The following is a 9,753-nucleotide window of genomic DNA, read 5'->3' as shown; positions in this document are numbered from 1 at the left end:
AATCTTAGAAACACAATCCACCTTTAGAATTATTCTTTAAAATTTTAATTTTTGCCCTTTTTAAAGTAGTTAAGAAATGAAAAACTCACAAACACTCTCTCCCAGCCGCTCTCACCCATGGCACTTTCCGTGTCGATATCGTCGGCCCGTGACAGCCATCCCTTTTCTCGCTGTTGTCCCTCTCTCTAGACTTCTTGCTTTCGCCAATGTCCTGCAAGACATGGAATACCAAAAATTTGTACATAACCACCCCTTTCCTTGTTGATATCGTCGGCCCGTAATCAATGATGCCTACTTTGACGAGTCAAATCCAACAAAACTCTCTACTTTGTGAGGATCGGAAGAACGTTTATCGCACGTAATCTTACTTCTACTTTACAAAGAGGTTGTTTCCAGACTCAAACCTGCAACATTTCAATCATCAAAAGACAACTTTTCCTTTACAACAAAGTTTGCCCTTGCATTTTCCAAATTTGTGAGGGCATCAAAGGAATACCAACTTCGATGATCGTGAAAAATTTGGAAAAATACAACTTTCAAAGAAGCAATCCTTCCGTAGTCAACTAGGAATTGACTATTTATTAGAATAATAGCTAGGATAATTGTAAGTCGCCATATGTTTGTGTATATTCAACACTATTTTCTTGCATACTTGAGATCATTTGTTAATGGAGGTGCCATGATGGGTGGATGCCGAGAAGGAATAAGGCGATGATGGTGGTGCTGGTTTCCAAGAAAAACATGAGAGAAAATACTCCTTGTACGTACTACTTTCAAATAGCAACCAATATCTTCAAGAAAAAATAGTACTAAATTTAAAGGGAGTTTTAACAAAATACTTTTGATACTATTCATTTTTAATAAAAATGATATTTTTACTCTAAAAAGTCATTCATGATATTATTTACTTACAACACTATTTTATCCTTTTGATTAAAATTCAAAATTTTCAAATTATTTTTATTAGTTTTCCTAACTTTTTTCAAAGGATTTCAATACTTTATTTTTTATTTTTGGAAAATTAAGCTGTTGGCACCAATGTCCGCGATTTTTCCTTGTAATACCAATGAGCGTTCTTATTATTGATATAGTCACCATAAAGCAATTCAACATAGTAATAATGGCACATTTACGTAAAGGTAATAGGAATTAAAGAGCGGAATTGAATTCCGATTATGAGATACTCCAGTGTTTACTGAATATTAAGAATCATAAAGTTGATGGGATCCACGGGAATTTTGAAATCCAACTTCAAAATTAGAGGAATAAAGTTGGATTTCAAAATTCCTGTTGCCATCTAAAATCATTTGTTCGATGTTAACTTATGGAAAGATATTATCTCTATAATCTCACTTTTTGGTTTGTTCGATGTTACTTATGAGAAGATATTTTTCTGTATAATCTTACTTTTTGACATATCATACGTTATTAGCACAACAAATTAAAAGTTAAGTGGTTAACCAGTTAGGCGATCACTCAGCAGCTTATCTCATGCATGAATAATCAATTATCATTCTCATTCATGAATTTTTTTCATTTCAAGTAACTCAACATGTCTAGTGGCGGAGATAAAATTTTAGCTCACGAGGGACCTAAAGTCTCACTTGAAATCACTCTCTTGATATAAGAAAAATAAGGAATGCCATTTGAGTTTGGGGCCTAAATTCTCACCCTTAAAATAACGCTCTCTTAAGTTACCAACCACCGTCATTTGGTTTTGGTGTGAGGTTATTTTTGTCTTTTTCTCAACTCAACCCCCACGTCCATTATCATGACTCATTATCAAAATAAAAGTCCTTTCTAGATGCGAGCGGAAGAACCAAGGAAGGAAAAATGAGGGGAATAAAAAAAAAAGAAAAAAGCAAAAGAAAAAGTAATAATTTTTTTAAAGTGAAAAAACAAAAAAGTAAGAGTATTAGAGGACTTCAAAGAATAAAAACAAAAAAAAACAAAAAAACAAAAACAAAAGCAAAAGAAAAAGTAGTACTTTTATAAGACTTCATGGAATAAAATAAAAGGATAATAAAAAATAAAAATTAATTCTCGCTTACTTCTTCTCTTTTTTTTTATCACCTGAGTCCCTCAAAACAAAATCGACAGTAACATCAATTAACTGTATAAGAGTTAGTATCCTTAAATCGAACCTGAAAGAAATAAGAAAACAATTCTAGGTTTTTTATGTATAAAAAAATACCAGGCATGCTGGAATCATTCTGGTCCTTCCATGGTTCCGTCCTCAACATGTCATTCGTGGTTTGCTTACGTGGACGATAGTATCAAATGCGATGGCATACATGTAAATTCAGATTAGTGTGAGGACATTTTTGCCGCGAACAGCTAAAGCATAAACCTAAAGAAGGTGGAAGGCGGAGGAGGGGATAACGCAACGGCCAACGCACAGCGATGGCTTTCTCGACACTCCCCGTCTTCACTCTCTCACCTCCTTCCCATGTAATACTCTCTCTCTCTCTCTCTCTCTCTCTCTCTCTAAAATAATTTGGATAAAAATAAAATCCAGTATCCGCGAAATTCAAATTCTTAATTTCTTACTATTTTTTAAGTTGATTCTTATTTTTTTCACTGCAGAGGATGCAGCTGAGAGTGGAAAGTTCGACGCTTTCGAGCTGTTCCATGAGGCCGAAGGTTAGAAATCGTTGCCTTTTCTTACTGAATTTTGTTGGGTTTTCTGTGAAATTATTATTAATTTTTTAAAATTTTGGCGCAAAACCGATCGTAGTGGCGTTGTATGATTTATGCAGCCGATTTTGCGTAGTGAGATAAAGTTTTGTTGTTGTTGCTTTGACGTGAAACACTTTGCAGGTGATTTCCCGGATGCAGAAAGATGACAGAGGTCGCAGAGTGTGGCGGCGAAGAAAACTGGTACAAAAGAGAAAACCCAATTAAATTTTCCTTAATTTTCCTTGTTAATGCTTTTAAATAGTATAGAAATTGTTGATTTTGATGGTTGGGAATTGTATTTCATTGAGCACTAAAAGAAATGGTGGACAAAAGAAAGAAGAAGATTGTGGGACTCGTTGATATCGAGGATTGGAATTTGGGTCGGATAGTTACTAGATTCGATATATGTTGAATGAAGAATTGGATGTCAACTTTCAAATTTTGTTGCGTACGTTTTCTTCGTGACCGATCAATCTTCTAGCTTCGACGTAAGACAAAATTGGGAAGTTGACATTGATTTATTGCTTAAGCATACGTTGAATGTAGTGAGTTATCCAATCCAATCTTATACACCGAACGAGGCCCCATTAATGGTTTTTAAAACTTTTGGCAAGCTTTAAGCAATCCAATTTTGGAGGTAGAACTAATTCACGGCGAAGAATAACTATAAGTTCCGGTGTTATTACGAGGAGCAGGAATTTAGAGTTTTCACGTGTCTAAATTTAAATGTTCATGTAAGTGAATGCTTATCAAAAGGATATATGGCTTGAAATTTAGTATAAACTCATGTTCATGGTTCTGTAATTTGGTTTCGGCATGTATTTAATCCGATAATAAAATGTGTGACGATTCTGTGATATTGTAGAAACAACCCATTACTCATTATCTATTGACAATTTGAGCTAGCTCCCATGGCGAGTTCTAGTGTATGGAAATGGATCTGGTTGTTTATCTGCAATTTGGCATTTTCCAGCTGATTTTCTATGAGTCGTGTAACAAGATCCATCGTAGGCATGCAGTCTTTATGTTGCTTTCGATCCTTATCATTATCCTTTTTGTTGGTGTTGATCAGTGACGTGAAAGTGTTTGCAAATTTTTCCTTCTTTAGACAAAGAAAGATGACATGCTGGGATACAAGATGGAGAGAGTACCATTCCTCGAGGAGCAGGTTCGGAAGGTAAAAGACGGAGGACAGCTCTTGGGAATGGACATCGAGAGACTACTGCTATCGGAAGATAACCGGTTTGATTTTGTCAATGACGTAGCGGCCGAGGCTATTGAGTATGTGGAGAACAACAGAGACGAATATGGGGGCAAGAAGAAAGCCATCCTTCAAGTGATAAGCAACCGAGTGAACGATGCTGGGTTTTTTAGACCAGAGGCATATGAAGAATCCGACCCCTTCAAGCCAGGGCCTTCTTATTTGAAAGAAGAATTTACTTAAAAATGGATTAGTGGATTAGATACACCATTAGTTCATGTTTTATTGTAATCTGGAGGCTATTATCTATAATTAAGTTTTTGTTTCATAATCTATCTCTAAATCATTTTTGCTTCTCCTCCCTGCTATCTAGAAAAATTCTATTGACAGCACACTACGGTTTTTCTAGGGTACAAACATGTATCAAGTACGAACGCCTACAAATGACCCACTTGATGTGTACGTACGATTTTTTTAGGGAGGAGTATTCGATTCAACCAAGTCAACATTTTAAACGGTTACGATTAAATCACGTCAGCATCTCCCTCTCCTTCCCTTCCTCCTATTTAGGGTGCGAACATGCATCAAGTATGAATGCCTACAAATGACCCGATGGATGTGTGTAATAGACCAATCAAGATGGAGTAAGAGCCAGATATAGGCCAATTGTCAATGTGTTGCTCACTAGATCATGATGACCTAACGAGTGCGCTCTTTCGATGGTGTTTGTATTGAATACTTGATGCTTAAAGGTGTTCTTATTGGGTATGTGATGTTTAAAGGTTTATTGAGTAATATTTACAAAATCTAAAAAAGAGAATAACTTAGATGAATCGGGTATACATGACAGATCGTCCCTTGAAGTAGCTCTTCAAAAAAAGGTTCTTTCATGTCACTAAACTATCATGTGGCTATCGTCTATTGGACAGATAGTGGACTTTCCAAACACATAACAAGAGTTTATATTGAGGCTAAAACTTAGCTCTTAGAGCAGCTCTCTACCTATTGATAGTATTGAATCTTGGTCAGCATCTTTAGGACCCCACCTTAAAGTGGGCCACATATGACGTGGCCTGTGGTGAAAGGTCAAAGTGTCAAATGGTAATGTAAAGGGGTCCCACGTTCCTACCCAATCTGTTAATCCAGTTAGAGGTGCAGCTTCATTCTCTCTTATCCTTCACAACAACAATTCACCTCCACAACCACCACCACCACCATTCGTCCTAATTCTGAACTTGAACTCGTCCCAACTCACCGATTTAACTCAGTACCAGTAGTACTACTACTACTGGTGATAAAATGGCTTTGATAAGCCCACAGCTGCATAGGTTCCTCCTAACCAAATACCACGGCGGCTCATTCAAGAGCGCCGCCGAAAAAAGCAGCTTTAACATAAAAGCTAGAAGCAGAAGCTGCTCCGCCATTGCAATAGACGCGCCGGGTTCTGCCCTGACCGACGTGGGGGGAATCCGATGGGGTTTGACAAGTCTGCAGGGTGCCCGGGAGGAGATGGAAGACGCTGTCGTTGTCCGGTCTGATGGCCTTGACGGGTTCTCATTTGCCGCCGTTTTTGACGGCCATGCAGGGTTCAACTCGGTCAAGTTCCTCAGGTTTGACATCACTATTTCCAATTCGTTAAAATTTTAATGGTTGGAGTATGAACATACTAAAATTATACTAAAAAACCTAGCTGAGCCGATGTCTTTGATTTTGCTTCACTTTATTGAGATTAAAAGAGCGAGAGATAAAATGTTTAGACTCGAAGATCATATGTGACATGATATACTAGTCTAAGAAAATTACATACTCGCGCATTTGGCGTTTTGCTAGGTATTGCCAATTTTTGTAGTGACGGATTAAAACTGTTTTTTGTAACAGGGAAGAGCTCTACAAGGAGTGTTGTGCGGCTTTGCAGGGCGGGCTGCTACTGCGTGGAAACGACTTCAAGGCCATTAGAGAAGCATTGCAGGAGGCGTTTGAAAAAGTTGACTCCAAATTGTTAAACTGGTAAGTTCGTTTGGACTGTTTGGTCGGAAGAACTTTTGCTTGTAAGCACTTATGTTAGACGTTTTTATTATAAATATGTAGAACTTTTGAGAGAAGCGCTTTTGGTTATCAGAAAACACTTATAGTCATTCCAAAAGTCGTAGCAAAGAAGCTCGTAAATTCATTTTGGTTTACTTTGCATCAAATGTGTAAACCATGTAGCCTCAAATATGTTTTGTATACACGTATATAATTGGGTTGAAGGTTTAGATGGTGTTTGATTTTGTAAAGGCTCGAAAGCAATGGGGAGGAAGATGAATCTGGTTCGACAGCTACCCTGATGTTCGTTGGAAACGATACACTGGTCATTTCACATGTTGGTGATTCTTGTGTGGTATGTACCTTGTTTCGGTACTTGTATTTCGTGCAGAACTTCATTAAAAGCCAGAAAATGATACGAGTGTAGGAATGTTAAGGTTGAGTGTCATAGGAAAACGATGAAACAATAAATTTAAGGATTGCAACTTGTATGTAATTTGCTGCATTTATCAGCTGACTGGCTGATGCAGGTTCAATCTTGTTCTGGAAAGGCGGAGGTGCTTACGCATCCTCATAGACCGTACGGGAGCAACAAGGCCTCTCTTCAAGAAATCAAAAGAATCAGAGAAGCAGGTGGATGGGTGTGTTTTTCTATTCTTTGTTTACGATTCTCAATTTTCTTCTGTATAATTTGAGAGCTTAGAAACTGCTTTTTAATGACATCGATAATTTATAAGTTGAATCTGTTATGACAACTTATGGCGTCTATAGATCAGCAACGGAAGAATTTGTGGTGACATTGCTGTCTCTCGTGCTTTTGGTGACATGCGGTTCAAGACAAAGAAAAACGAGTTCAGTCTTTTAATTTTCTGTTCATCCTTCTAAAAATACGATCAATTATTATCAGCTTTTTTTCGTTGATATGTAGATGATCGGAATATGCATATACTGATAGTTTTGTGCATTTGGTAATGTAAAGGATGGTGAAGAAAGGAGTTGAAGTAGGGAGATGGACAGAAAAATTTGCTTCTCGGTGGGTAATCCTTGTGTTCTTGACGACTAGTTTCATCGATTTGTTTGCTTCTTGTAGTTTAGGACGCTTTTGATCAGTTCATTGCTAGCCAGTACGAAGTAGAACACTTTCATAAGCATTTAGTTTCTGCACTACACTAAACTTTCAAAATAGAGAGTAGCGGAGTAAGTAGCGTAAATTAGATTGTTCTTTCTCTGTATTTTAGAATGTCATTGTGTCTGTCTAAGAATACTTTGATTCAAACCCCTTTTATGTTATGACAGAGTACAATTCAGTGGAGACCTTGTTACTGCATCTCCAGATGTTTTTCAAGTAACTTTCGGGACAGATTCAGAATTTGTCCTGTTAGCATCGGATGGCTTATGGGACTACATAAACAGGTCCGTTGGATTTAACACACTTGGTAGAAAAGCAGATAATTGTCATGTTTTCTCATCAATTTAATCGCTCATGTAAAATTTGGTCACTCGTTCAGCTCAGATGCGGTGACTTTTGTGAGGAATCAGCTTCGAGAACATGGAGATGTGCAGGTTTAACTGCTGCCTTCATTTGAATGCATCAATCTGCTTTAACATTGTAATTCAAATGGTGATCCAATGCTTAAATGTACCGCCTTTTATTCCGTCTGTTTTGCAGCTAGCTTGTGATGCGCTTGCTGAAGCTGCTCTGGTAACAAATTACATAGAATATATGTTTCACTCTACACATATTAGTCAGATTTTTTATTTGGGTTCTTATATTTTCATACATCGAACAGGATCAACGCTCGCAAGATAACATCAGCATTGTCATAGCAGATTTAGGGTATGTATCTATCTGCTCTGCAATCTTGATTTTCACCTTCCTCTTTAATTTTCAAGATTTTCTGATCTAGTTTTTTTGTTCATCTGCAGGCGGACAGACTGGCAAGGTTTGCCATTTCAACAACAAAATGTTGTATATGAATTCGGCCAAGCTTTTGCTACGGTTGGGATTGTGTCGCTCGGAATTTGGATCTCAACATCTTTGCTTTCAACATGAATCTCCGGATTCCCAAGAATGTATATAACGGAATCATGGAAATCATCAACATAGATTTTCACACGTTTCGTTTGTATAATCTTAACTGTACATGCCTCGCACCTTGATACTTTTGGATGCCTTGAAAATTCAAAATACATGTACAACGCGCGATTTAGTCACTATTATTTTAGCATCAAACTAAGGAATTGCCTTTGCCTTATGCGTTGCCATAGGGAAATTTCTTACGTTTTTAACCCTCGAGATGAATACAATGTTCTTGTTTTGTTGGTACGGGAATGCAATCAAAACTCCGTCATTTGGAAGCGAATCGACAGAATCGTGAGATTTGCAAGACCTGTGTAGAGTTTTTAATTATTCATTCATTATCAAAGCAATGGATAAGTACATATTTTACACTGCTCATACACATATGTAGCCACACACACTCACACACAAACAAGATTTATACAACAATATATATATATATCGATGAAGAAACTCGTTCGGATTGCTATATTAGGTTTGCTTATACGTGATCGAAACCTCGTAGGCGCCTTCTGGGGAGAAAACGCTAGTGTTATTAATTCATTATTTACTTGACTAATAATTAAGCCGAAATTAAGGCAGTCTCATGGGTTCCTGCCACTGCCGGGTTTCCTTCTAGGATCGTGTTTAGGGTTGGGTCCTGCATCGTCGTAGTCGTGCACTTCTGCATCGAGCCTCCAAAGCTTCCTCGAATATATTCGGACGCCATTCTTCGTAATCATAATAAAGAATTTGTTAGCAAGAGAAATTAAGAATGATCAGGAAAATTAATCTTAATCGTAACTAATGATGTATTTATGATAAAAAACCCTAGAAGAAACAGTAGATATTCTACCTTGTGAAGCAAGTGAATGGGATCAATGCCGTCCTTGAAGTCTTCATTAACAATGCCTACAAAGGGTACTTATGTCAGCTTATTAGGCTAACCTAAAACAGTTACATGCAAACAGAAATGGGATTCAAGGTAAAGCGGACGAGCCCTATATGCACTCAAGTTCACATCTCCCTTGATGCATTATATCATGCAGAAGAAGAGTATATGTGCTCACCTGAAGATAAGGGAAGTATGAGAAGTGCTGAGAGGAAAAGCACTTGCAGAAGAAGAAAGTCATTGATTCTAACAGCCATGGCTTAATTTCTTCTTCTTCCTTGTATGATGAATAGTTCAAATGGTGAAGAATCCTGGATGGTTCTTGCAAGGGGAGGTGGGGGAAGAGAGGGTGGGTTTTATGCTAACTGGGAGTCAGAGTTAGGGAGTGAGTGGAAGCATATGCACAATGTGTGTGTGTGTGTGTGTGTGTGTGAGAGAGAGAGAGAGAGAGAGAGAGAGAGAGAGAGATGTTGGTGTTTCAATTGTGTGCACTTCTCCACCGTCCAATAGCAACGGAATGATCAAATGTTGCCCACAACACTTAGAGTCAACTGCACTGTTTCCATTTCCTTTCTTCGGTGCCAAGTAAAAGAACAATATATATTGACGCATGTGGAAACAAAAGCAACAATATTCCTTGCATGGCTCAAATTCTAAGAGGACGATTCTCTCTTCTCTTATTTTTGTCTTCTTTAATTTTATTTTTTTTATTTGGACAGTTTAAAAGAAATTTGACGATTTGAAATTATGTCACATATTTTGTAAATCTTATTTTATTTATTTTATTGAATAAAAGTAATAAAATAAAATTCATTAAATATATAGCATAAGTCTAACATCATATTTCTTTTAAACAGTTCAAATTAAAAGGAGTGGGAGGTGAAGAGACAGAAAGGG

The 9,753-nt window shown here is 37.3% G+C and overlaps 3 protein-coding genes across 4 annotated transcripts; 2 read left to right on the top strand and 1 right to left on the bottom strand.

The window, feature by feature from the left end:
• The first annotated feature begins 2,256 nt into the window (after positions 1-2,256).
• LOC137720184 (protein PLASTID TRANSCRIPTIONALLY ACTIVE 7) lies at positions 2,257-4,211 on the top strand. Of its 2 annotated transcripts, none has more exons than XM_088690868.1 (4): positions 2,257-2,451; positions 2,596-2,643; positions 2,821-2,880; positions 3,788-4,211. In XM_088690868.1, exons 1-4 carry the CDS (start codon positions 2,404-2,406, stop codon positions 4,121-4,123), a joined length of 492 nt encoding a protein of 163 aa, XP_088546994.1. In that variant the 5' UTR covers positions 2,257-2,403; the 3' UTR covers positions 4,124-4,211. The 2 variants fall into 2 exon arrangements, with proteins under 2 accessions (XP_088546994.1, XP_068315302.2); XM_068459201.2 differs by having other exon boundaries at positions 2,281-2,451; positions 2,587-2,643.
• A 659-nt stretch (positions 4,212-4,870) lies between these two features.
• On the top strand, positions 4,871-8,119 carry LOC137720277 (protein phosphatase 2C 57). Its single transcript, XM_068459323.2, has 11 exons — positions 4,871-5,490; positions 5,759-5,887; positions 6,158-6,260; positions 6,436-6,546; positions 6,677-6,756; positions 6,885-6,938; positions 7,202-7,318; positions 7,414-7,468; positions 7,575-7,607; positions 7,696-7,742; positions 7,832-8,119. The coding sequence occupies exons 1-11, from the start codon at positions 5,180-5,182 to the stop codon at positions 7,956-7,958; spliced, it is 1,167 nt and encodes a 388-aa protein (XP_068315424.1). The 5' UTR covers positions 4,871-5,179; the 3' UTR covers positions 7,959-8,119.
• A 283-nt stretch (positions 8,120-8,402) lies between these two features.
• Positions 8,403-9,213, bottom strand: LOC148698925 (uncharacterized). The gene is made up of 3 exons (XM_088690862.1): positions 9,035-9,213; positions 8,821-8,876; positions 8,403-8,695 (listed from the first exon to the last, which is right to left on the bottom strand). Exons 1-3 carry the CDS (start codon positions 9,111-9,113, stop codon positions 8,570-8,572), a joined length of 261 nt encoding a protein of 86 aa, XP_088546988.1. The 5' UTR covers positions 9,114-9,213; the 3' UTR covers positions 8,403-8,569.
• Positions 9,214-9,753: the final 540 nt, after the last annotated feature.

This window comes from Pyrus communis, chromosome 1 (genome assembly GCF_041283825.1).
Source record: "Pyrus communis isolate YQ-2024b chromosome 1, ASM4128382v1, whole genome shotgun sequence".
Taxonomy (NCBI): Eukaryota; Viridiplantae; Streptophyta; class Magnoliopsida; order Rosales; family Rosaceae; genus Pyrus; species Pyrus communis.
This window is presented reverse-complemented; position numbering and strand designations above follow the sequence as displayed.

Bases quoted from the DNA above. Each gene is read 5' to 3' on its own strand.
- LOC137720277 (XM_068459323.2), top strand. From the start codon at position 5,180: ATGGCTTTGATAAGCCCACAGCTGCATAGGTTCCTCCTAACCAAATAC. The intron at 6,261-6,435 runs GTATGTACCTTG...TGGCTGATGCAG, and splicing joins ATGTTGGTGATTCTTGTGTG to GTTCAATCTTGTTCTGGAAA. The intron at 7,469-7,574 runs GTTTAACTGCTG...TCTGTTTTGCAG, and splicing joins GAGAACATGGAGATGTGCAG to CTAGCTTGTGATGCGCTTGC.
- LOC148698925 (XM_088690862.1), bottom strand. From the start codon at position 9,113: ATGGCTGTTAGAATCAATGACTTTCTTCTTCTGCAAGTGCTTTTCCTC. The intron at 8,877-9,034 runs GTGAGCACATAT...TACCCTTTGTAG, and splicing joins CATACTTCCCTTATCTTCAG to GCATTGTTAATGAAGACTTC. The intron at 8,696-8,820 runs GTAGAATATCTA...ATGATTACGAAG, and splicing joins CCATTCACTTGCTTCACAAG to AATGGCGTCCGAATATATTC.
- LOC137720184 (XM_068459201.2), top strand. From the start codon at position 2,404: ATGGCTTTCTCGACACTCCCCGTCTTCACTCTCTCACCTCCTTCCCAT. The intron at 2,452-2,586 runs GTAATACTCTCT...TTTTCACTGCAG, and splicing joins CTCTCTCACCTCCTTCCCAT to AGGATGCAGCTGAGAGTGGA. The intron at 2,881-3,787 runs GTACAAAAGAGA...TTCCTTCTTTAG, and splicing joins TGTGGCGGCGAAGAAAACTG to ACAAAGAAAGATGACATGCT.